Below are 26,896 nucleotides of genomic sequence, written 5' to 3'. Positions count from 1 at the left end.
AGCCCCCATAAAACCAGATCATCCTGTCTCCCTTGGGGATCAGCCCCATGGGTGAGGCCCATGGGCTGTAAAACGGCTGGATCCCATCTAAAGCCAGCATGTTCCTGACCTCTCTCTCCAGAATCTGGGTTGCTTTCCCAGTGACTCTGAACGGGGAACACCTGATGGGGAGATTGGCTCCCACGTCAGGGAAGAGATCCCCCCGGGGGTCTTCCCCCTTCTCCATCCAATCCTCCCCCCTTCAGGTCCAGGGGTCCCCTCACTCTCCTCCCATCCAGCAGCTCAAATGGGAAGAACCCTGTGGATTCCGGGGGCACCACCAGCTGCCTCCTGGTTCCCCCCAGTTCTACTTCCCCTTGTGGAGCCCGTTCCCAGTACAGGAATCCCTTCTCCTGCAGGATTCTGTCCCTGCAGCCTTCCCCAAGGGGGTTTGCAGCACCGTGGCCAGCAAGTTCCCTCAGCTTCTCCAAGGAGGGATCCCTCTGCAGTTCGGTCTGGGATTCAGCTGCTGGGGCAGGGAGTGGGACCTGCTCCCTCTCACTGGCTGGGCCTGGGGTCACAGCCTCCCTGAGCCCTGTCCCTGGTAGCTCCTTCCCTGCTGTGTAATCACTTCCCAGCAGCACGTCTGGACCAGGCAAACCTGGATGGCAGCCGACTTGCCCTGCCTGGGTGTCCCCCCACTCAGCTAGGGTCTCAGCTCCCCCCATGCTCAGCACTGCACTTGCTGTCCCAGTGGGGGCAGGCAGCGAGCTCTCTGCTCTGGTCACAGCATCAGAGCCAGCATGAGCCCCCTCTCCACCGGTGTGCAGGGGGGCAGGGAGCATCTCTCCCTCCCACTCAGCCCCAGGGGGCTGGTTACAGGTAGGCAGGTATCCTGAGTCCAGCAGCCCCTCCCCACTGCCAGCCAGGTCATTTGCATTTTCACTGTCCATTTCCATTCTAGCCAATTGGTTCCCTGGATTTGAACTCAAACCCTCGGCTGTTACAGGAGCGGGGCCTGGATCCTGTCTCAAGGGGAGACAGTCACCCCCCAACAGCGCCTCCGAGCCGATATCCTGGAGAACCCCAACTACCAGCCAGCCCGACCCCTCCTGGGTCTGCACAGGGATCTGGGCCATAGGCAGGACGAGGGGCTTCACCCCAGGGAACTTCACCCAGGTCCCATAGTCCCTCAGCATCTGGGGCTGCACCACCACAGTTCTCTCTGTCCCAGGGTCTCGCCCCCGCAGGCGTGTTTCCCCACTGACCCCTGGGCAGCCCCCTATATCTCTCCGCTCCACCATCGCCAGTCCATGCAGCTGCTGCTTCTCCTGCAGCTTTTCCTCGGGCTCTTGCTCTCTCTCATGGTCCTCTCGCTCTCTCAGGCTCTGCTGCCATCCCATCCGTCTCCAATCTCCTGATGGGGAATCCAATCATGAAGACCCTCGTCTGATTGGGGACCAGACTCCCGGGGATGCCTGGCTGATGCTCCAGCTGCTCTCAGATCCTCTTGTAGCCCCAACTGGGTCAGGAATCTGCTCTTCAGAGCGGTCCTCCTCCTCCAACTGCACGATTAACTGTGCCTTGGTGAACGTCCCCATGCGTAACCCTCTCTTTGTCCACAGGATCACAATGTCCTTCTTAAGGAGATGGTGATAGGCCATCACTTCACCGTTCCCAAGTGGCTCTGGACTTACAGGCCTGTGTGCTCTTGGTTCCCCCATGGTTTCCAGGAAGAATCCCTGGTGTGCCAGCCCTTCTCGTGATCACCACCTCTTTGCCAGGGTCGAGCTGCAGACTCCTCCACCCCTGGGACAGCTCCTACAATCCCCAGGGGAACCCTGCTACTGCAAAAATCCGTCTCTCTCCCAGGGTCGAGCGGCAAGCTCCTCCGCCCCTGAGACTGCTCGCTGCAGTCCTCAGGGGGACCCCGTTACTCCAACAGTCCTTCTCACTGGTCACACACTCCCAGAGGTTAAATGCCCCCTGAAACCGTCCCTCTCTGAGCCTTCAGCACGCCTGGTCCTCATTATCCCTCCTTTGTTTTACTGCTCCCCAGTCACTTACTGCAAGCAGCGGCATTCACGAGGGGCAGTACATCCCACCGCTGCCATCAGTTGTCACGGAGTCACCGGGCGATGCTCTGGAACTGCTCCCTCACAAGCCAGTCAGGACTTTGGGGAGCCTCCTCTCCCTTGGAGCAGACTTGTTCAGGGCAAGAAGCTCACACAGCTTCACCTCCTGGGCCTCTCCTTGGAGCATTCAGCATCCTCTGCCCCTCCGTGCGCTTCCCACAGCGAGTCCGCCTCAGTGGGGTCCTGGGGAAGCCACCGGGTCCTGCACCCCCACTTTGCAGTCAGACATGACTCAGCCAGCCAGTAAAACAGAGGTTTATTCGATGACAGGAACAGGGTCTAAAACAGAGCTTGTAGATATAGCGAACCGGACCCCTCAGCTGGGTCCATTCTGGGGGGCAGTGAGCCAGACCCCCCACATCTGCCCTCCACTCCTCGACCCCAGCCAGCTCCAGACTAACAACCCCTCCCAGCCCCTCCTCTCTGCTCAGCTCCTTTCCCCGGGCCAGGAGGTCACCTGATCCCTTTGTCTCCAACACCTTCAGCTGGCACCTTTGCAGGGGAGAGGCCCAGGCCATCAGTTGCTAGAAGAGAGAGGGTCAGGCATTTAGGTGCACTGGCCCTTGCTCTGCAAGATACTTAAGAACTGCCATGGGGACACTGAGGCACCAACACAGTATTCAGAGAAAACATTAAGAACATTCCCAGTTTGTCATAGCCTGTATACACAGTAATGGCAAGTTAAGTGCAAAATACTCTGGGTTTCCCAAGCTAGGATCTATGGGCTGTCCACTGCTCTGCACACTGCAATAGCTGACAAAGATACTCAGCTCCACTTCCCTTCCTAGCTCTTACAGGACATTCGTTATGGAGTGGGGCATTATGGAGAAGTCCTACAGCATTTAAGTGAGAATACCAACCTTGCTGAAGGTAATCAGTCTGTAGACACTCATAACATGGCTCCTACTCACTATTAACCCCCACAGACTGGGCGAGTGAGTTCTGAGTGATTCTATTGCTTTTATTTCTATTCGATTCTATAAGAGTGCTCCCTAAAGATGGACACAGAGGCTGAGGAATTGGTCTGAAACTTTGCTCCAATTTGAATCCAAGTCAAAATCCTTTTTAAGAGCTAAAAAAGATGGTATTTTTATATGGAACATCCATTTCCAGGAAGTCTCAAGAGACCCCAAGCAAGCACAGTCTCACTGGGGGTTGAGCTAAGATCAGATAAGCACAGAAACTGGAGGATGCATATCTAAAGGGAACCCTCTTTAGTGGTTAGTCCATCATAGCAACAGCAGGAGGATGGAACTGAGTTCATATTGAACACACTGTGGTTTGATGGGTGGGAGGTTACTGTGAAATCCCTGGTTCCAATCCCTCTCTGAAGGATTTGGTGCCAGAGGAGGCCAGGAGTCAGGCCCATGCTGCTCTGTGGTGGCCTTTGCATTTCTCTTGTTAACCCAGATTTTGTCGCTCTCTATGCTGAAGTTCCCTTTACTGATGGGTTATAAAGGGTTCTACATGACTGTTACCAGCGATGGGCATGTTACAGAAATGAGCACGGGTGTTCTATGCGCCTATAAAGACAGAAGGTGGAGATACAGATGGTTATAAGCCATGATTGTAAGCAACCTAGCGACGAAGCGTTAGAGCACTGATACACTATTAACACATCTCTGATTCACGCGTTAGCCCTTTACGAGCTTGCTGTACACAGAACCTCAATACGAAGCGTGACCCATGTTTCATTAGCACTAAGACAAAACTGCAGGATTCTTCTTTGCATCGACATCATGTCAGGGACCTTGGCGCCGCTGAGCCGTCTCAGCGGGAGCCCTGCAGACTGAAGACCCTGCTAATCCATCCCAACAGGCTCATGTTTCTCACACACAACCCCTGGCCACCCTCACTCACCCCTAACCTGGAAGGATCCCTCTGCGGGGTGAGGGGAACTTAGTCTGAGTCATAGGGGCCCAGGCTGTCTGGGGTCTCTCTGCCAAGGGGGACAGAATTTCATGGTGAAGAGGAGGTGGACCAAGAGCAAACCCCATTCCCAGCCATCCCCCTGTACCAGCCTTTGCTCACAGCTGACTCGGATGTGCAGCAGTGCCCTGGACTTACTGGTTCAGCTTTCCCACTGGCTAGCATGGAGGCACCCAGCTAGACTGCTAACACCCTGCCAGAGGAGCACTGCGGCCCCTCCCGTCCAGTCAGACCATCTGAGAGAGGCTGCCATCTCCTGCAGATCCAAAGCTCTTCTAACCTGGCCACATTTCAAGCCCAGGGCACCAGGCAGAATTCACCTCCTCCAGCACGCCAGCCTTCCAGCCCCCACAACTGTTAGTATTTCCCTACCCATAGCTTTCTCTTTGCCAGCTACTCTCTTTTTGTGGACATGCCCCCCTAGTAAGGGCTGTTCAGTTTTGCCCCTCCCTGCTCTCCTGCCACTCTGTGTGTGCACTTCTCTCCCCTCAGCCCCTGCCTGGCAGGCAGCAGAGAAGCATGGGGACATCAAAGAGCTGCAGCACGGTGGCTGGGCTCTGCCCCCATTGGGGTCAAAGCTAAATTAGCTTGAATTTTCCTCCATTCACGAGTGAGCTGGCTTCCCGGTGCACTCAAGCCTCCATTGGACACCCTGGAGAATTGTGCAGGGCACCAACCTGCTCTCTACCCCACGCCAGGCTGTGAAAGATCTCTAGTGCTCAACACCCCGGCCCCAACTCATAAGCCGTAAAAAGAAATTCAGATACAATTTTTCTTTGCATTGCTACTAGCCCAAGCCTTCTTTCAGAGCTGCTCCTCAGACCCTCCCATCAGCCTGTGCTCTGTCCTAGGGTTTGTCTATGCTCCAGCCCCGGGTCCATCAACCCAATGCGGTTAACAACACTGAACAGCACCACTGTCATTGGTATTGTAGAAACAATGGGAATGGCTTAGCACCTGCAATCTCTGGGCCTTGCTCAGTGCTTCAGTGAAGGTTTTATTTGACCAGAGAGTGAGAGAAGACATCAGCATCTGGCCTATTGTCTCTAGAGTCTTGTCTGCATTAGGGGAGGTTTGCAAAATTGTCCTGCTGTTAACAATGTTGGGAGCCCACTGGCTGCTGCTGGCATTTGATGCATTAGAGCCATTAGGTTAGATGACACAATGCTCAGTGCACCAGCAGGTCATCTAAGCCAGAGCTCCCAACGATGCTAAAACTGGGGGGAGCTGACCTGAGGCTGCCAATGGTGGGAAACTTTTGCAAAATTCCTTTAGCACAGGTAGAGCTTTGCTGTGGGCAGAGTGATCCCTCCCAGGGTCATTATCAATCTGCCTCTGGACAGGAATTCTAATTCGATGGAATTAGAAGGTTACAGACAACCAAAACTTCTTATCAACAGTACGGGAAAAAAAGAAAGAAATCCCTGGGTATTCCTGCTTCTAATAGACCCTTGCAGATCATTCACACGCACCCCCAGGGAGATTTCTGCTGGCCACGGGCAGCAGGCTGGCTGCTGCGGCAAACTCTAGCTGAAAGGAGAAACTAGCTGTCTTGCATTTCCAGGCTGATAAATACCCACTAGCAACGTCCAGCTTTCCCTGGTTCAGCCCAGACTCCTGCGCTACCATTGTCTCATTCCTATGGGTGCTGAGGGGCGGGAGGTGGTAAATGACTGGGCACTCACTGGAGGACAAACTAAGCCTCTGTTTCTCCTCAAATTCAAGCCACCCTGAGATGATAATAGCTCGCATTCCTCAGGTGCAGCAGTAGGTCGGGCCAAGTCACCATCCTGCACTGTTTCTGGGCTAAGCATTTGCAGCACACCTTACAGCCAGGGTAAGAATTTGCCTTCTTTCCTACCAACATGAATTTTGCTGCAGACAGGAGCCAGATAAAGGTAGAAGTTCAGCAGAAGTTCAAGTCTCTGAATGCAAGTTTCTCATCCAGCATTTCCAGGCTTTCCACTTCATTCACACTGTGATTTTTTTTTTTTTGTCCTGGCAAAAGCCTCTCATAGGCCTCTGAGCTGTGTTATCAAACAAGTCATTGGGAAATGTCTCTGGCTTTTCAGGCACATTCAAGTGAAGTTGACTGAGAAGCAGTAACACCTGGTGCCTCCCCTTGGGTGGCATTTCCATGATTCTGAAGGGGAATTTACTCTGCTTTACAACAATGCTTTCAACTCCCTGCTAGGAAATAACATCAAAACAGAACCTACTGGGTTACAACAGTGAAACCTCTCCGGTTATGCTGTTGCTACATCTGGGTCTCTGGTTTTAAACTCAGTGTGGCCTTGTTCTGAATTGTTAATTTACACCCCGGATTACAAGCCTGTGAATTACAATCTCGAGGGGTGGGTTGAGTGACTGGGGCCAGAGTTCGTTCTCATTGCATTTCCATTGTCTCAAAACCAACACCATCATAAAGCCAACACAAAGGTGTCCATCGTCACAGTCAGGCAGTAAGTCCCCCAAGCAGAACCGGCCCAGAGAGTTCAGACAGCTAGAACTTCAACACTAGCGACCCAAGGAGAGGACAAACCAGACAACGTGTTGGTGAAGTATTCGGGGCCCCCGGTGCAAGTTGAAATGGAATCTTACTATTGATGTGATGCAAAGGAGCATGACACAGCTAGTAAAGAAAGGCAGAACACATGGGCACGGCTAGCCTCGCAACGCTGCATCCCAGGCAGTAGAGCACATTGTGTTCTAACATTTTGGTGTACCTGGAATGCACTGTTATGGTCCCTTGAGAGAAGTCACAGCTGCTGGCTGCCTTTCACTGCATTCGGACAGCTGCTTTGGTGGTTTGTGCAATTCACCTGGCTCATGTCTCATGTACCCCTGTTGTGCCATGGCCCTCTGTGTTCTGGAAAGTGTACAGTCAGCTGGAGAAAGAGTGCAACATGGACAGAAGCTGCTTCCAGGCACCCTAATTCTCACAATCCTGCAGGAATTATTGCAGGGACTAGTAAATTCATTATCAGCGCACACTGTACAGGCCCACAAAGTGCCTCCTCAACACAGCACAAGTGCCGCAGCCCCTTGCAAGAACGCTGCAGCTAGTGCCCAGACGTGACATTCACATAGGTCACTCTTGTGGGGCACGCAGTGCACACACAACTCTGTGTGAGCTCCCTTGGGCTGCCCCCTCTCATGCCCTGCCAGAGATGCATGTCCCGCATTAGAGTCCAGCTCTGGTGAAATTCATCCCTGGGCAACAGGCCAGAACGTGGCCTGTGCACCACTGACGTCCCACCTGAGTCCTGTCCTGAGGCCACCTGTGCAGCACAGGGGTGAACTCCACCCTCTAGCAAGAAAAGCAGCAATACCATTAGGGTTGATAAGTGAGTTAGGGGCAGAGTCTTATCCCCCTTGGCTACAGGGCTGCCATCGCTCCCCTGTACAGGAATTTCCGGCAGACCCTGCAAGCTGTGTCTTTAATTGAACATTCTCCTGTTCCCCGCTCTGAGCTGGTTTTATTACAGCATTGGTAAGTAGCGTCTCTGCCACTCCAGAGGGAGCAGCCACCACGTTTAATAGACAATTTACCAGCCCCGACACTGCACTCTTCCTTCTTCCCCAGCGTGTAGATTGGCAAATAATTACCGCGACAGGAAGGCATCAAATATTTATATCCCCTTAACCCAGGAATTTGTCTGGGCTGAGCTGCCGCTGATCTGAGCAAACAGCGCATTAGAGCTGGGTGCCTCACCAGAGGCATCACCACGTCACTGGGTAATTTCTTCCCATACAAGATGTTGCAGCTGTCTCTATTAATCAATTACTCCTAAGCTCTGCAAGCTCAGAACAGCTGGTATTTGATGCACATTTTATGCTAACACCTATCTGGCAGCAAGAGGCAAGGGAGCTGAGAGGCTCTGGGGCCAGTCTAGCTAACCAGGGAGCTATTTGTCCGATTCCACCATCCCAAATCTGGGCACCTGCCCAGCATTTAAAAAGAGGTAACAGGCTTCTAGGGTTTGAACCACGCCCACTTGCCAATGATGTCAATGGGATAAGGATCAAGAGCACAGGGTGCCATTCACCCTGTGCAGAGGGCTTGTACAAAGGCTATGCACTGCTAGGCCTGGTCTACACTAGGGAAGTAGGTTGGTATAACTATGTCACTCAGGGGTGTGAGAAATCCACCCCCTAGAGGGACGCAGTTACACTAACCTAACCTCCGGTGTAGACAGTGCTAGGTCAATGGGAGAATTCTCCTGTAAGCCTTGCTGCTGCCTCTTGGGGAGGTGGAGTACCCCTCCTGCCAGCGTAGGTAGTGTCTGCCCCACAGCAGTGCAGCTAGCCGCTGTAGTGGGTTATGTGTAGATGTACTCGTCACGAGCGAGCCCATGCTCTGTATGCATGGGGCCCTAAATTCCATACCTACACTCTTCATCCTCTTCCGGGAGCAGGAAGCGTGGTCTAGGGTGCAGGGAGGGAGGTAAGTATTAGGAACTCACGCTCTGCATTGGAAAGGACGTTTAATGATTTCTCAGTCATGTATCAAGTGCATGGCAGAGCAGGAACCTGAACCCAGGAGTCCTGACTGCCAGTTCTCTGCTCTAACCACAAGATCAGGTTACACCCTCTTGTCATGAAGTTGGGAGCTCAGTTTGCCTCCTGCTCTCCAACCCTTCTCAATGCAAACCATGCTGTCCACTATTTTCACACCTGGGTTCTAAAATTACAGCGCCAGCATCACACATCTCAATGAAAGTGGCCTGGTTTTCAGAGGCATTAAGCACCTGCAGCTCCCGTTCAAGTCACCAGGAGCTGGGAGGGGTGGGGGGGAGAGCATCTCTGAAAGGTCAGGTCACATTTATTGGGATGCCTCGTTAAGGACGTAGTTGCCTCACTCGGGGTGCCCAGCTGTGAAAATACTGGCAGTGCTCCCTCACGCGGAGGTGGTAATAACAATGGGCAAGGCCACTTTCGGTGTCATATTCGGAACTAGGAGACAATAATGCAAACCTCTGAAAGTGGTAATAGTGCCTAGGACTTAAAAATACCCCACTGACTGAACCCAAGTCACCAGCCATTCCAGGGTTAAAATCTATATACCAGTATACCCCCCATGGTCTGGCTTGCAGGCAGTACAGGTTTTGCAATTTCCATCAGTTCTATTTGGCTTTATTTATTGTTATTTCATGGTCATTTTCTGCTAATGAACCATCACTTCCATTCCTGCCCATAATAATTACACAATTACCTATCCTGGAAGTATTTTGTAATAACGTCTCCGGGTGTAAATTTTATTCTCCCTTTTCAATTCCATCATAATTCAGTTTTAATGAAGGTTTAAATTTTTTCTGAATGTGGAAATGACAGACTTTGGTGAAAGTGAAAAGAAAAGTAACTTATTGTGGAACAGAGGTGTCTGTATTCTGCCACAGTTTTAATAGTTAATGGGATTGGCCGCATAATCTGAGGAATAAGCAGTGATCCTCAGGCTTGGTTTATTGTGAACATGAATGCAGATCTGTGCAGCCCCTCCTGCAGTGGTGCCACTGGACATTAAAGATACTGTTACGGGGAGCTGTTAAAAATGTACCTAGTTCCTTGCTCTCCTTTACAATGAAATGCACTATGTGCATGTCTCAGGGATAGAGGCTGTTACAGCGCCATCTCTTCCTTAAGAACAGCACTTGGTACCTGCCTAACACCTTCCAGCTGAAGACCTCAAATGGCTTTCAATCCTGCAGGAATTCATTCAAGAGTGGGTATTCGTCACACTCCCTGCAAAGTCACAGTTTTATCTCCCTGTCCATCTGTCCACTCACCATGCTGTCCAGCTGCCTGCATGCCGCTCACATGAAGCCAGATGGAACAGACAAGAACTGACTGAAAGGGTAAGACCCACATTAGATGCATCAGTGTTCATTCAGTGGGGTTCTCCCAGATGTCTCCACTATTTTCCTCCTTTTGGGTAGGAAGCAAACATGCTTGGGGGGAACGCAAATGGTGTGTGTCATAGAAGTGGTGTTCTTGCCTGTCTATCGCTAAGTAATTTCACTAGTCTGAATATTTTAAAAGGAAGAGGAAAGGCAAAAAAACCCAAAATACCAGCACCCCCGCTTGCAGCCCAATGGCTTCACACTGGCCCTGAGAACACGTTAATCTAGGCCCTGACTCAGGAAAGCATCCCTGCTGAAGTCAATGGGACTTAAGCATAGGTTTAAGGTTAAGCACATGTTAATGTGACCCTGAATCTGAGCTCTATGGAGCAGGCTGGACAACTCAGCACAGAGCAGAGCAAAAACTTGCTTCTACAGTCAAGTAGCTTAATGCAAATAAGAAGGCAGGGGCTGAAGGGAAGGGGGCACTGAACCCACCACTCCGCAGGTGTGCTGCGCTGCTGCCTGCCAGGCAGCCCTGAGAATGTTCACAACGTGCAGAAGTGGGAGAGTTCAGGGCAATCACACAGAACCCACTGAAACACATTCACTCTCTCCTCTCACCTCGCAAACTGCTCGTCAACTTTGCTTCCTCCTTTTGCACTCAGCCACCACTTTGCAGTCCTTAGTGGGCACCGTTAGCTTGCTTGGCCCATTTGTTCAGAAGACTTGGCAAGCGGGCAGGCAAAGAGAGCGCAGAAGCTAACACTCAGTGATCTGAGGCATGCAAAGCTCTGAGAGGACTTAGATGTTCGACGAACTGCAGGCAGCTTCCCCTGTCCCAGCTCCACGCCTGCCGCAGCTCAGCAGTAAAACAACAGGAAGACAGCCAGGAAAGAAGGGACCGAGGACAGAGCTGGGCCCTTAGCATTTAGCTGGTAAAGTGGACTGAGTGTGCCTACAGAAAGGCTGGAAGCCTACATGCAGCTAGAAGCAGAGAAGCTGAGACTACGAGTCTGTCTACACTTGGAGTTAGGGGAGCGATCCCAGCTCGCACAGATGTGCCCACGCCAGCGCTGCTGGAGCGACTGCACTGAACAGAGCAGTGTCTCCAGTGCCATAGATAGCGGCAGTGTCTGGGCAGGCTTGTACTGCAGACAGCGACTGCTATGGCAACACCTGTTTTTAGCGTGCTTGCTCCATGAGAGCTGGCACAAGTCTGTCTGCACAGGCTGGGAATCCCCCCCAGCGCCTCATGCAGACGTAGTCCCGGAGAGACCAGGGCAGGTGGGATTCGCAGCCCTAGCTCGGTCTGCTGGCTCATCATGCTGAAAAGGCAATGCAATCGTCTTCTGGGCTTCTGCAGTGGGCTCCTTTCCCATAGGTCCCATTACCCACCTTCATGACATGTGCCACCCAGCCACCCGGTGAAGAGCAAAGCGAGGCTCAGAAAGGTTAAAGGAAAGATGGATCAATCTGGGTGCTGGGCAGACAGACAAGTCTTTATGTGGGCACTTAAAGAAGTGACCTGATTTTCAGAGGTGCTGAGCCCCCTCCACTCCCATAGATTTCAGTGAGAGCTGTGAGTGCTCCTCTGGTCTGAAATTCAGGTGATACACTTATCTGCCTCACTGCGGATTTGGCTTTATCACCCTACTTGGCAAATTCTGCCCTAAGTGACTTGGCTGTGGTGGGGGCAGAGCCGGGAACCCAGGAGTCCTGAGAGCTTAATGCTGTTCTCTGCTCATGAGGCAACACTCCCACCCGCAAGTTTTCTTCCCCCTTCTACACCCAAAACCCCATACAGCACCTGCACAACTCTGTGATACTCCACACAGCAAAAGTACGTCCAGCTGGATCCTAGGACAATGACACGTCACTATTCAGCCCTTTCCCTCTGCACTTACTGTGGGTCACATGCAAGATTTAATATTCTCTATCTCTCAGCATTCACACACACACAAACATCCACTAAGTAACACACCTGCGCACTCCCATGCTCTCACACATGCCACACACTTTGGGGAGTTTGTACACAGCTGACCTATAAAACTCTGGTAGCAGAGTATTCCTGTGAGGGTCCCTGTGGCGGTGGAAAGGCACAGACCTCAAACTTCCCTCCAGGCCCTTGGACTTCAGGGCTCTGTGTCTTTTCATTTTCAGTGTGTTGGAAGGTGCAGCAGAGAGAGCAAAGGGGGGCAGAACAGGGGAAACGGCTCCTTGGGGCCATTCAGCAAGCAGCTCTGCCAAGAGCATTCATGCACGGAAGCCTTTCGAATTTGCTCACCAAGGTGCGGCAGGGAGATAAAGAGACACTTGATTCCCGGAGTTACTGTCAGTGGCTTATCCCAGCAACAGCAAAAATGAGCTAAGAGACTCTAAGGAGCCCGACCACTCCTCCTCCACTGCCCGAAACCAGTCCCATTAATTTCGACAGGGACGCCATGTTACAGGGTTCGGCTGTTATTCCGTCATGGGTGGGTACAGCATCAGTGTGCCACATGGCGCTGTAAGCGTGGCAGGTGTGAGCCTCTGACCTGCTGTCTCGAATAGGGACACAGAGCACTGACAGTTAAACTCCCCTACCAAACCAACCCCCCCCACTGCACACACGGCTCTCCCCATGGGGGCAGGATGAGAGCATGAACCATAGGTGACACATCTACGTCGGAGCGGCTCAGCGACTACGGCCATGAGGCCATACACAAACCTGCCTAGATCAGTATGAAATCACAGACTCTTAGGCCTGGTCCACACTACGCTGTTAAACCGATTTTAACAGCGTTAAATCGATTTAACGCTGCACCCGTCCACACTACACTGCTCTTTATATCGATTTAAAGGGCTCTTTAAATCGATTTCTGTACTCCTACACAACGAGAGGAGTAACGCTAAAATCGATATTACTATATCGATTTAGGGTTAGTGTGGATGCAAATCAACGTTATTGGCCTCATTCTTTTACAGTAGCTACCCACAGTGCACCACTCCAGAAATCGACGCTAGCCTCGGACCACGGACGCACACCACCGAATTAATGTGCCTAGTGTGGACGCGCACAATCGACTTTATAATATCTGTTTTATAAAATCAGTTTAAGCTAATTCGAATTTCTCCTGTAGTGTAGACATACCCCTAGAAATGCAGGGCTGGAAGGGAACTCGAGAGGTTGGCTAGTGCAGCCCCCTGCGCTGAGGCAGGACCAGGTGAACCTAGACCAGCCCTGACAGGTGTTTGTCCAACCTGTTCTTAAACATCCCCAATGACAGGGATTCTACAGCCTCCCTTGGAAGCCTGGCCTAGAGCTGAACTATCCTGATAATTAGGAAGTTTTTCCCAATCTCCCTTGCTGCAGATTAAGCCTGTTACTCCTTGCCCTATCTCCAGTAGAAATGGTGAATACATTTTCATCCTCTTTATAACAGCCCTCAGCATATCTGAAGATTGTTCTCAGGGTGTCTACACAGTACTCTAGAGTGAGCAGAGGATGCCTCCCAACCTGAGTTGATAGATAGGTGCTCTCAAAATAGCAGTACAGACAGTGATATGAAGCCATGGTGGGCTCTGAAGCCTATCCTGACCACAGGCTTCACAGCCCGAGCTCCAGCCGGAGCCACAACTTCTGCGTGCTGTCTGTACAGCTGTTTTTAGAGTGCTAGTGTGAGCCTCGCTACTCCCTGTCTATTGACCTGGTCTGGGAGGCTCGTTCCCACGGGTTCTTAAATGATGTATAGCTATTCTCACTGGCTTCTCTCCAGACTAAACAGGCCCAGCTTTTTAACCTCTCCTCCATGTCAGGTTTCTTAAACCTTGGATATTTTCCTTGCTGTCCTCTGGACTCTCTCCAATGTGTCCCCATCTTTCCGACAGGGTGACACCCAGAGCTGGACATGGTACTCCGGCTAGGGCTCCACCAGCACCGAGCAGAGCGGGACAGTTACCTCCTGTGTCTGAACTACACAGAACAGAGTAGAACTGAATCAAATGGAATAGGATCCGGACCTAAGACCTCTCTGCAAAGCACTTGGGCGGGGGTTTTCCAAGTGTCTGACCTACACAGAACAGAGTAGAACTGAATCAAATGGAATAGGATCCAGACCTAAGACCTCTCTGCAAAGCACTTGGGCTGGGGTTTTCCAAGGCTCTTAATGGAGTTAGGTGCCAAATCTCACTGAAATTCAAAAGGAGCTGTGCTTCTAACTCCTGTACCAGTCCCATGCTCCAGTGCATGCTAGTGATTAGTCCCCACTGACTTCTGCTCAGGGAGCCTAGCCAAGCCGGTGATTGCTTTAGACAGCAGTGCTTGGAGAGACAGTAGGGTCTTACTCTGCCCCACTGACTCTACGTGTGCTAATCTGCGCTGAAGTGCCTTGCTGGGTGGGGCCTTCAGGGGGGAGGGTGTCTCTCCCATTCTAATGTGTCTGTCACTCCTGTGCCCTCCCTCCCCCATCACTTGCGGGAGACCTCCTCGCATTTTCGTTCCCCTTTGCTCTTCATCCCATGGACATTTTTTGCAGCTTTGCATCTCCGATTCCTTGTCCCTCTGCTCTCACGACAGCCAAACCTGCAGCACAGAGTTGGTGCAAAGGAAAAGGCAGATCCACTCCCGTGCCAGTGCCAACGGGGCTGCTCCTGCGGCTATGACACGCGACAGCTTGATGCATGCTGCTGTGTGGGGCTGTCCCAGGTCCATAGCACACAGCAGCAATGAGGAGAGGAGAGGATTCAGCTTAAAGCCACGGGGGAGCAATGCAGGGACTAAGCGAGGAGACAGCAAAGAGTCATCCTCAGCCATGAAAGGCTGGGAGAGAGCAGGCCCCGACGCCTCTCTGAACACTGCTATCTGCAGCAGTCACCAGCTCAGCTACACCTCCTGTGCAGTTATCTCTGCTGCCTGATCAGAACCGATCATTCCCCCTTTCCCGCCCCCCCAGGTTCTCTGGGATGAATCCCATGTGGGCTGCAGCTCCGAGCTCTGTGCACACAAGGGAGGCAAATTAGCACAGAAATGCTGCTGGAGACATGACTTCAGAGGGACTATGCCTAGACTTCAGTGTAGGCACAAGCCAGCCCAGGGGCAGCTCTGGGAACAGAATCCAGACATCCAGATGTCTAATCCATTGCTCTAGTGCCCAACCCTCACTCAAAACATGCTCTTATGTGTATGCCCTGTGCTGGGTTGTGACATCCGACATGCCCATGTCTTTATCACTGCGCCATCCTACCTACTACGGGAGCTACAGCAGATTTATTAGAGGCCGGCCTTTTGGAGCCATGGTCATGAGTTGAATGGCAGAGGCACTTGACTGGGATCTGTGCATGTGCCGCTGAAGCCTCTCACAGACACTGCCTGTGTTCAGAAGCAAGAGATGAGCGCCTCATTTGGGGGAATGGTAAAAATCCAGCCTCTGGTCAGCTCACAGCTTTTTGTATGTCCCTAGATTCCAAGGCCATGGGGGGGGGGACCCCCGAGATCTGATCCCCTGTAGACCACAGGCCAAGAAACTTCTCCACTGTCATTCCAAGAGCACCTGTCTATGGCCAGTGTCTAGACATCAGTGTGCAATTGTGTGTGGCCATCTGTCTATGGGGTTCCATGAGGCAAGGATAAAACCCAGCTCAGCCTAGAGAGGCTGTTGTTGGTGAGCCTGTGACCCCCTCCCTGCTCCCGGACAGTGCTATTAGCTGCCCCTAGCCATGCTGTTCTGCGGGCACCTGAAACCTAACTGACAACACCTGCTTCTCAAACAAATCAGCCCCTGTTCTGACAGTAGGCGGGCGCCTTCGAGCCATAATTCTCAGCAGAGCAACAGAGCTGCCCTGTGTTTCATCTGAATGGCACAAACTCTCCCTCTGAGCCAGTCGGCAGGCAAACGCCTGATGGTAACGGACTCAGGCACCTAGCTCTGTGTCTGTTTACCAGGACACGTGATCACTCTCCAGCATACAGTAACTGTGCTCATCCCCTGCTGCCACATGGAGCCATGAGTCACATGCGGGCTTTGTGCTTCTCCAGAATTCAGGCCCTGAACAGATAATCTGCACAAGAAAAGCAGGCGTTGCCAGGGAATCAACATGGCATCCCCAGCAACAGGCCTGTTGGCGCTAGCCTCAGAGGCTCTGCCCACAGCCACCACTCCTGCCTCCCGCATGTGTGTGCCTTGTGGCATGAACACAGCTGGCTGTACTTGGCTGGCTTTGAAAGCGCCAGCAAGCATTTCCATTGGGGCTTGGCCTCCTGGCTTCAAGCTGGGAAAGGCTCTTGTTCCGTAAGTGATGGTGTGGCCTCTCCCCACCCGTTTCCCTGTCCCGGGATAGAATGGAGTTGGAGATTTGCCCTGTGTAGGTCAGACCCTCTGGGCTGAGGCTACCCACCTCCAGCCAGGGCCCTGGGGCAGACACACGGCATTAGCTGCCCAGATGTAATTCCTCCCAATAAAGCTGCAGGCTATGCTGAAAGTGCTGGGGAGCCTTTCCCTTTGCAGTCTCATAACACCAACCCGGGGGGGTGTAGCTGCACCCGGCCTAGTCCACTGGAGACATTAGGCAGCCCTGTGGCTTAGCTGCCTTTGTAACAGCGCATTACTGCTCCTCTCCAAACTCAGGCAGCCCCGCTCCCAGCCTGCTGTCCGTGGGGAAATCACAAGCAGCCTGCCTGGACTCCACAGCGCAGTATACAAACCTGCCTGCGCTGGCAACAGGTCAGGGTCTGAACCATTGCTGGAAGTGGGGTGGGGAGGGAGGGTCTGAATGGTGATAGTGGGATGTAGTCAGAGAATTGGGTGGAAATGAAAGAAAAACCTTTGTGTCTGCTGCCTCTGCCCGCACTCCCTCTTTCTGGGCACAAGTCCAGCTCTCGCTTTAGCAGGGCAGCAGAGACCCTTCTGTGAATCTGTTTAGGGGCCACCAATTATCCCAGATGACTCAACTGGGCTCCCATATTTTTCAGGCAGTGGCTAACCTGGTGCTCGAGAGCCGTCTGTATCACGTTACCTGCTGTCAGAGCATGAGCAAGAAAGCCAGGAAAGCTGCTGCCTGCTCTCTGTTCAGCTATGGGCCAGATCTGGGTCCTGCTGAGAGTCACTCAGCACTGAAACCTGGATGTGGGGGAAGAAAGCAATGGCGAATGCATGCACCATTAACGCCCGCTTTCCCTACACCCACTGCAGTGGAGAGGCAGGGCTCAGCTCAGGTGGAGGGGAAGGAAGAGCTTGCAGTTAAAGCACCGGATGGGCACTCAGGCATCTGCATTGAGTTTCTGGCATGGCTACAGCCTCCCTGTGCGACCTCAGCCATGTCCCATTGATTTACTGCAGCTGAGGATCTGGCCCTTACTCCCTTCATCCTGCAGCTCCCTGTCTGTTCAACAGGGACACTAATCCAGCCTGCTAGGGGCAGGGTCTGTCTCTCACTACGGGTTTGTACAACACCTAGCAGCAGAGCCCAGATCTCACCTGGTGCCTTTGGGGACTGTGATGATAAGAAGGGAAAGAGAATTATCAGCCTCTGCTCTTGTGAACTGTGCCGCGGCCTCTTTAACAACTGCATGTCATTGGCAGGGCTTTGCCTTTCTGCCCCCTCAGACAAATTTGCATTCCTGCTCGGCTTCAGCCTGGCTGGAAATACCACAAACAAACAGCCTCCCCTTAGGCTTTGCCTTAGTCCCAGGATAGGCAATAATAAGAGCTAACAAAGAGATGAGAAAACATGGGGGACTGGAACAGGTAACAACTTTTTCAAACCTCCAAAAGCGTAAATGATTCAAGATCCCTTTCAGCAAGGGGCTGGGGGCGAGATTTGGAGCAGTTCTTATTTCATCTGGACCAGGTTTGCCTTATGCTAACCATGGCCAACATGGGCTGGGTATTGTAGGAGGACAAGCTCTGAACTGGCCAATTCCTAGCCTATAATTAGGAAGATATTTGAGGGGGTTTTACTCAATGCAAATGAATCATTTGGCATCAAATATTTTGATTCACAGGATTGGAACATGTGACTTTGCTGTTCCCTCATTCTAGGATTTCAGCTTAATGAACAGCAGCTCCTCAGGGCAGATGCTGGGCTCTGACGGACAGCTCTGGAGAGATTAAAGCGAGTTACGGGTTATACAGGTGGAGGAAGCAGTTGCTTACACAGGGCTCCACTGATCAGAGCCACACTAGGTCTCCCTTTGATGTCATTCAGCTGTGCAGAAAGAAACCTGAGTTGGGGAACGAGAGGGATCAGAGCCACAGGATTTTTCTGAGCTCGCCTGCAGGTGCTTCCTTTTTCTGCTGAGCTGTGGGAAACCTCCTATTGGTTCTGTCTGAAAATGCAAATCAGATCCTGTGTTTAACCCTGAAAGGTGGGAAACCCTCAGAGCACCCAGGACAAATTTCCTGGCTGCTTTTGTGCCTTTCGTTCCAACCTGTTACGTCCCCCCCGGAGCTTTTTCAAAAAAACATATCTCCTAGAAGCATAAAGGCATTGTAAATGCACCCGGCTTTTGAATGCTGCATGTAAAAATAAAACAAAAGCGGTGTCCTATTCTGGTTGACCTTTAAGTGAGCAGCCAAACATGGTTTTCATGGCATCACCTGAAATGACACAAACTGTCTTGCCCTGGAGAAATGCAGCCTCTTCCCGGCTCAGGGCTTGTCTACATCAGAAAGTTGCAGCGCTGGTGAGGGAGTTACAGCGCTGCAACTTTGAAGGTGTACACATCTGCAGGGCACCACCAGCGCTGCAACTCCCTGTTTGCAGCGCTGGCCGTACTCCCGTTTTGTCTCGGGTGTAGAGGATCCAGCGCTGGTGATCCAGCGCTGGTAATCCAATGTAGACAGTTACCAGCGCTTTTCTTGACCTCCGTGGAAGGAGGAAGCCTCTGGTAATCAAGCTGGTTTCCTTTCCCGGTTTGCTCTCTCGGTCCCGGAGCCACCCAGCAAACCGCAGGGAAGGAGACCTGCTTGCTCGGGGTTCCGGGACCGAGAGAGCAAACCGGGAAAGGAGACCAGCTTCGCCGCGGTTTGCTCTCGCGTTCCCGGAGCCAGCCAGCAAACCGCAGGGAAGGAGACCTGCTTGCTCGGGGTTCCGGGACCGAGAGAGCAAACCGGGAACGCCGCGGTTTGCTCTCTCGGTCCCGGAGCCAGCCAGCAAACCGCAGGGAAGGAGACCTGCTTGCTCGGGGTTCCGGGACCGAGAGAGCAAACCGGGAAAGGAAACCAGCTTCGCCGCGGTTTGCTCTCTTGGTCCCGGAACCCCGAGCAAGCAGGTCTCCTTCCCTGCGGTTTGCTGGGTGGCTCCGGGAACGTGAGAGCAAACCGCGGCGTTCCCGGTTTGCTCTCTCGGTCCCGGAACCCCGAGCAAGCAGGTCTCCTTCCCTGCGGTTTGCTGGCTGGCTCCGGGACCGAGAGAGCAAACCGCGGCGTTCCCGGTTTGCTCTCTCGGTCCCGGAACCCCGAGCAAGCAGGTCTCCTTCCCTGCGGTTTGCTGGCTGGCTCCGGGACCGAGAGAGCAAACCGCGGCGTTCCCGGTTTGCTCTCTCGGTCCCGGAACCCCGAGCAAGCAGGTCTCCTTCCCTGCGGTTTGCTGGCTGGCTCCGGGACCGAGAGAGCAAACCGCGGGGAAGCTGGTCTCCTTTCCCGGTTTGCTCTCTCGTCCCGGAACCCCCCTTGAAGCCGCCCAACAGCGCTGCAGTGTGGCCACATCTAACACCACTTGCAGCGCTGGTTGCTGTAAGTGTGGCCACTCTGCAGCGCTGGCCCTATACAGCTGTACTAATACAGCTGTAACAACCAGCGCTGCAAAATTTTAGATGTAGACATGGCCTCAGTTGATGTACATATCGCTCCGTTTACATGTGAGGAGTGTTGCAAAGTGCAGAGAAGCTGAGAACATGACTGCGATACAAAGCCAGACTATTCCCAGGCTTGCTTCCTCCTCCCATGTGGCTGAAATGCATCAGAGCCTGCCCACAACCAGCCCTGAAGAGCTGCTCTGCACCACCATGGAGCATACACGACCCCCTACCCCACAGGATATGGGTCCAGTCTCCATACTGAGGGCCTCCCTAGGAATCCAGAGCCCACATAAGGCTGCTCAGGTAAGCCCTTCATTGCCGGACTCTTCTCTGGGGGCAGCGTGATCTAATGGCCGGGGCAGCGGAGTAAGCATCAGAACACCTGGGTCCTGTTCCCAGCGTGGGGCTGGGAGACCTTGGGCAAATCACTTCCCTTTTCTGTGCCCACATTCTCCCTTTGTCTGCCCTGTCTGGTGAGATGCGGAAATGCAGATAAAGAAAGAGGAATTTACCAACACTTGTACACTGGGGAGCTGGTGTTTCGAGGTGTTACCACAATGCAAAGGATAATAACATTAAGGATCTCAGTATTACCAGCAGTAGCTTGATGCAGGATGTGTACCCACCTATGTTCTGTAATCTGCCCCAGTGAGGCTCAAACCAGAGAGGAAATTCTGCCTTGCCCAGATTTGAAGACCGGTCCATTCATCCCATGCTACCAATGACGTAAGCAGCCTGTATGCTGTGCCCTGTGCGATACACCCCGACTACTGATATTCACTAAATAATTAAAGTTTTAAACTCAGTCAGTACTGCCTTTTACACATAAATTATTAAATGGTTTTGGAGAGAACCAGATCTGTTTTTATTGCTCATTATCACTGCACCTCTGTTGAGTTTTTTACTGCACTGTCCTAGCAAGACAACAGAGCATACTGTGTTTCCTTTGCTAAAGTCACACACACAAAGGCAAACCCACAAAATGTGCACATACAGACTCTCTCAACACAGAAAAACAAACGCACGGACATACACGCAATGTTGTGAGGATTAATAAGTCTGCATTTATACAGAGAGAAATCTGCACAGAAATACTGAGAGCCTCCTACACACAGTGCTATTAAGGCTGAGAATCTCAAAGCTACGAAATGGGAGACAGTGTTGCCTAGTGGATAAAGCACTGTATTGGGGTTCAGGAGACTCGAATTCTAGTCCCCTCCCTCTGCCATTAACCTGCTGAGTGACCTTGGCGAAGTCCTTTCCCTCCCAGTGCCTCAGTTTCCCCATGTGTAAAATGATACATTTCTTTGTAAAGTGCTTTGAGAGCCATTGATGAAAACTGTGATGTAAGCAGTAGGTGTTAGTATTACTATTGTTATACTATTATATTGACAGACAATTCCTATTAATTTTAAATAGAACTTTGGCATCAAAATCCCATACACAGATTTGCAAATTTCCTCTTCAATGTCCAGTGGGGAATGATCCTGCATTGGGTAAGATGACCTACTAGATCCTTCCCTTTGCTGTATGCCAGGCCTGACTCTCCATTGTCCTGCCCCTTGGATTGTCATTTGAACCTGTGCAACTGGGTGTGAAAAGCTACTAAATCAAAATGGAAGCACTTCACACCTGTTGTGCACCTGGTGCCAATGACTGTGCAAGATGCAGGGTACTGGAGAACCTTGCTTTGTAGTTCATCCACACATAGCTATACAAACACACACAGGCAAGGATTGCAACAGTGCCTGGCCTGGAAGGACTTGGCAGAGGTGTGCAAATTTCATCAGCAAAGAGAATTGTTTCTATTTCTCTTCTCCTAGGTCGCTAGCATCATCAGGCAGGGCTCTGCATGCCAGCCTTTCCAAATGACATTCGGTCCTTTTGTTTCTGTCCTGTCTGAAGCAGTTTTCCTGCTGAAAACTGCAATGTTTCTTGCTCAGCTGAAGCTCCTGAATTACGGGGGACTGTTTGATGTTTAATGGGAGTGCAGTGCCGCAACTAATGAAATAGCAGCAAAGAGTCCTGTGGCACCTTATAGACTAACAGATGTATTGGAGCATGAGCTTTCGTGGGTGAATACCCACTTTGTCAGATGCATGCATTCAATTCATCCACGAAAGCTCATGCTCCAATACATCTATAAGGTGCCACAAGACTCTTTGCTGCTTTTACAGATCCAGACTAACATGGCTACCCCTCTGATACTTAACTAATGAAATAGGCGGCCTAGGTCCAGGGTTCCTACCCAGGCGGATGTCTTACCACTTCTGTTGAGCAACAGCTACCCACCATCAGGCTTCTTAAACAAGGAATCAGTCAGGGTATCAGGATAAAGAGTCACAGAGCTGAAGGCCAGACGAGATAATTAAGATGATCGAGTCTGACCCCCTGCGTAGCACAGGCCTCACCCAGTGATTCCTGCATCACATCTATCACTTGGCTGAGCTAGCACAGATCTTTCAGAGAGACGTCCGATCTTGGTTTAAAGAGTTCAAGCACTGGAACACGTACCACTTCCCTAGGCAAGAGGCAACGGATCAGCAACAGAAAAACAGAAAATATCAAGCTGCAGTTGTCAGTCCACATGATGAGACAGCCGACAGTTAATTCTTTCAGCAAGTTAACCACAAAGCTGGGGCCTACCCACACACAAAGGTCTCTGGTCACTAACCACGTTTGCCCACATAGGCGTTCAGCGATGAACTTGTATCCACGTGAGGATGGCATTCTGATGACCAGCACTCACAAGTTCAATCTGGCAATGCTGATAACAACATCTTACTAAGAGCATTATATGGACCAACAAACACAGCTTGCCAATTAGAGGCCACCAACCTGTGCAGGGAATTAATTTCCCGGTGAGCCATTCTTCACCAAACTGCTTCCCTATTCCATTTAGAAATGTCTTAATCTTAGCACTTGATTTATGTGGCTATTTAAATCCAACCTCGTAATCAAGGAAGCGGTGCTAGATCCTGACGTGTTAGCATTCTCCATGTGCTAGGTGAATGTTAGTGATTAGATCTTCTTTCCAAAGCCAGATGTTTCAAATTCATTGTTTTCTTGAATTTGCACAGGCTAATATGAAAATCTGAAGCAGGGGTGTGGGGAGAGAATCTGCAAATCCAAGAGGCTAGAGTGAGGACTATGGTATTAATTCCAGCCCTGGGCACTTGACATCACAAACCACCACTGCTGTGGTTCAGGATACCTCCACAACCCAGCAGATCATGGGAATCCATCCACAATCCTACATTTAGTGATGATTAAGAGAGAGAGAGAGAGAGAGAGAGTGTGTGTGTGTACACACATTACTGAGGTTTTATTCCAGTCTTCCCCTTACTAAGAAGTAGCACGGTCTAGTGAATAGGGCCTGGGAGTTCCATTCCACGCTCTGCCGCTGATCTACTATGACACCCTGAGCAAGGCACTTAGCCTGCAAGCTCTGTGTTCCCAGGACTGTCTCTCAGTCTGTCTGTATAACACCCAGCACAAGGAGGCCCTGATCTTGGCTGAAGTTTCTAGGAGATGCTCAGTTTCCTGTTTGCTCACTGTGAATCTCAGCTTTCATTTAAAAAAACAGTGAGTTTCTAGCCCTCCTGGTTGCAGAGAAAAGCTGAAGAATGTGACCCCTAAAGTTTCAAAAAACAGAAGGCTCTTTGGGGAGGCACAACCTTCCCTACCCAGCCCTCCATACAGTTGCGCAGCCCCACTGTGGCCCTCGGGCCAAAAAGTTTGCCCACCCCTGATCTAACTGAATAAACACATCTGCAAACACTGCAAATCCTGCATTTATTGCCCAGCAAGCTTCAGATAAAGTATGTCTTATAGGAATATTTCCCCAGCCAGGGCTGCATTTTCAGCTTCAGATTTCATAACCAGCAATCAAAGATCACATCTGGGATATCACTCAAGTAGACCACAGATATCCTGGGAAGCCCTGAGCTCCTGCCAAAGATAATTCCAGAGATGATTATGGAGGTTTATCATCATATGCACCTGTTACAGGTTACAAAGTGAGTAAAGCAGGTAAGTGCTGACTCGCTGGTTGAGATAGTCACATTGGGAGATATGTGTTGGTTTTAAGGATGGGGATTATGGAATTAGAACTGTTTTGATTGTCAGGGAAAATGTCAGCAATGGGGAAAGGGTTAGGTGTAGGATCATGCAAGAGCATATTCTGTTTAATCCTTAAATACTGTCTCTCCCAAACACAGACCCTATTGCAGTGTCTGGTCTCCAGCAGCAGTTATCTCTAGCCAGGGTTAATGGTTCTGTCTGGATTTCATTTATAAACCCCTCTTCTGGCTCTCTTTAGTTTGTGACCGTTGCTCCTTTCTTGGCCCACACTGTGGCTGCTGTGCATGTGCACGGAATATAACGCAGTTCAAAACTGGTCCAAAGTTTTTTGCCAGCAGATGGGGGCAGGGGAAGGCTGGGCTGACTGGCTCAGAGCAGCATGGGCAGGAGAAAAAGAATTCTCTCATTTTCTGGAACCCGGATGGGCTGCCAGTTAAAAAGCCTGCAGTCCATGGCAGAATGGAGAAGAACAGGGGGAACAAACATGAAGACAAGGGAGACCAAGTGGGACACATTAGCTGAATCTTAAAATTTCCAGGACGAGTTTCATTGCTCAGAGTGAAGTCAGGCTTCCTCTCTGCCAAATCAGTTGATCAATCCACCCAAGGGACTTGCTTTCAAGGGAGACATCGAAAATAAACTGCAGGGCAGAATGAACAAACTGCATTTACAGACCAGCATCTCCAAGTCCCCCGGATAGACCCAGCTGGGATTGGAGTAGTGGCTGCCTGCATTCCCTCCCCAGACAGTTGCTTATTATTCATTTCCTTGATCCCGCTCTCTCCTTGTAATTCCTACACTGTAAGAGAGACACCAGGCAAGGAAGCAACAGGGTTCAGGCTCCTGTAGCAGGCTGAAGAGGTGCTGTCCAGGCTGTGCACTACCATGGCTGTGGATCTGCAGTGAGCAGCCCCTCAGCTCTAGCTGGGGCAATCAGGGATCGTGCCAACGATGCAAACTCATCCCGGAATCCTGTGAAGTTGTAACAGTCTGTGACCCCTCTGCCCAGCGCTCTGAACCACTTGCTTCGGAGATGGTGTAGGTAGCGGGACACATCTGTGTCTTCTGGATTCTGATGTGTGTGTGCATGTGTGTAATTATACAGACATACATGTATGCACACCCACCAAAAAAATCTGTGTGAACGTAAACTTCTGGCTGCAGCAGTGTATTTCTGCCCAGCAACGCAAACACTAGAGAGCAAGGAAGCCACAAGGGCAGCATTTGCACCTAACCCAGTCCCAGTCTTCAAGCATTAGTCCTTTGCCATCCTGCTACAGAGCCCCAATACTTTACTGACTCTCCCATGCAGTCGCTTTGGCCCAAACCCTGAAAAAAATCTGATCGGTTATACACGATACGTACTCTTAAAATTCAGATACACAGAGAGATGATATTGAAGTTCACAGATAGGGGATGGTTCATAGGTATACTCCAGACATGCTGTATAAGGAAATCACAACACGTCAGAGCTAGGTGTACTGCCATGTGATTTGGCATCTACATCAGTTCATGTTCTGTTCATATTTTAAGATTACCTTCACGACCAGAGGGATAACATTTTATTTTTTTAATGAAAGCTTAAAGTCTAGAGTGTCTATCTGATGACAAATGTACTTCGTGACAATCACTATGCCCTAGATAGAAATGGTTATGACTAACAGCATTCATCCATCAAAAATTAGCACATTAATAAACTTGAAACATAGATGTCTTAGATTTTGCTATAGTCAAGAAGTGAACCAGTTTTCAAATCCAAAAATCCAGAGCCAAAAAATGGTTAGACTCACCAAACATAATTCGGAAAGGGTCCGTTTTAAAATAACTACAACACATAGCCCAGTTAACAGATTTACTGGCATATTGCTCAGAAAAATCATCCTATTCCCTAAGGCGAAGTGCCATGAGTTTCCTCAAGCTACACAACCCTATCCACACCAAGAGCTGCAGTCACTGCTTTATGTGAAAACCTCAACACAGCCTTAACTAGGGTGTCTCTTCTGTTGGAGAGAACACACAGATCCCCACTGGACCATTTTTATTGGCTTCTGCAGGGGGCTACGAGGAAATCCAATGTTACTGCAGTGAGTCCATGAGGCTCCAGATTCACTGAGCCCAACCCTTGTGTTGGGCAGGACATTACTCCCTCTAGCATGGCTTTAGCCAGTCCCTTCCTGAGCCCCAGTGACAGGACTCTGCCTTCAGCCCCTGATTAGCTATCGCAGCATGGCTTAGTGCTCACCCTGCTAACGAGGTGCTGCAGTGCAGCTGACATGCTCTGGTGGCAAGCTGGTTAATAAAGCAATGGCAACTTCATAGCCAAGAATGAAGCCAGTAAGACTGTAAATAACCCCCTGGTTCCACCTCTAAACCACTCATTGGAACACCCCCTTCAAGACACGTGGATGCCGTGGACTTGGGTTAGCATGCAGGGGTGTTATGAATGAAATAGGATATACAGCTTGCCCTACCTGAATGGCTTCTGTGATGTGATGAGGCCAGTATCAATCTTCCCCATAGCGTGATAAGGCAGAGAGTGAGCACCAATACCCATTTGCTCAAACTCTGTATGTCTCTTTCACTCATTCTACCGAAAACAAACAGAAAGAGAGAGATGTAGAGAGAGAGAACTCCAGCAATGTGCAGCAGGCCAGGGGACAAGTCTGCGGAGAGAGGTGGGTTAGAGGCAGCAGCATGCTGATACACTGGTATCTCTGCGGGGTGGCACTCAGTGCCCCAGAATACAGTGGGGACACACAGGGTTGAAGATGGAACTGCTGCAGAAGACTAAGCCCTGCCCACGCTTTGTTCACAGGGCGCACACACACAATGCACACAGAGCTTGGAAGGTATAATTATTCCCCTTTCACTAAACACTCTCACCCACTTGGGTGCCTTCTACCAGCAATGCGGCCTCTGCACTCCCACTCAGGGAACTGCCCTTGCTAGGGACAGAGACGGGAGTCCTGGAATTGCTCAGTGGGGAGAGATGCCTGAATCTGACCAAATGCTTCTTTTTCACTCCTGCGTGGTGAGACAAGGGGCTCATTCTCCTGTTCAAGGGGGGATCCCCTTCTCCGGCTTTCCCAGCTTCTGCGTTACCTTGGACTCTCTTCCCTCTTTAAAGACAGCAGTAGCGTGGAGGCAGCAAG

General features: G+C 51.0%; 1 protein-coding gene across 6 annotated transcripts in view; it reads right to left on the bottom strand.

Moving 5' to 3' along the window:
* The window catches only part of TAFA3 (TAFA chemokine like family member 3), a 77,081-nt gene that overhangs the window by 15,617 nt on the left and 34,568 nt on the right, over positions 1-26,896 (bottom strand). For all 6 annotated transcript variants that reach the window (XM_030561739.1, XM_030561740.1, XM_030561741.1 and 3 more), the window contains one exon: positions 26,216-26,331. In XM_030561739.1, coding sequence (XP_030417599.1) covers positions 26,216-26,330 — 115 coding nt within the window. In that variant the 5' untranslated portion in view covers position 26,331. The remainder of the gene's footprint in view (positions 1-26,215; positions 26,332-26,896) is intronic.

Source organism: Gopherus evgoodei, chromosome 4 (genome assembly GCF_007399415.2).
Source record: "Gopherus evgoodei ecotype Sinaloan lineage chromosome 4, rGopEvg1_v1.p, whole genome shotgun sequence".
Classification (NCBI taxonomy): Eukaryota; Metazoa; Chordata; order Testudines; family Testudinidae; genus Gopherus; species Gopherus evgoodei.
The sequence above is the reverse complement of the archived record's forward strand: the minus strand, read 5'-3'. Positions and strand labels throughout refer to the sequence as shown.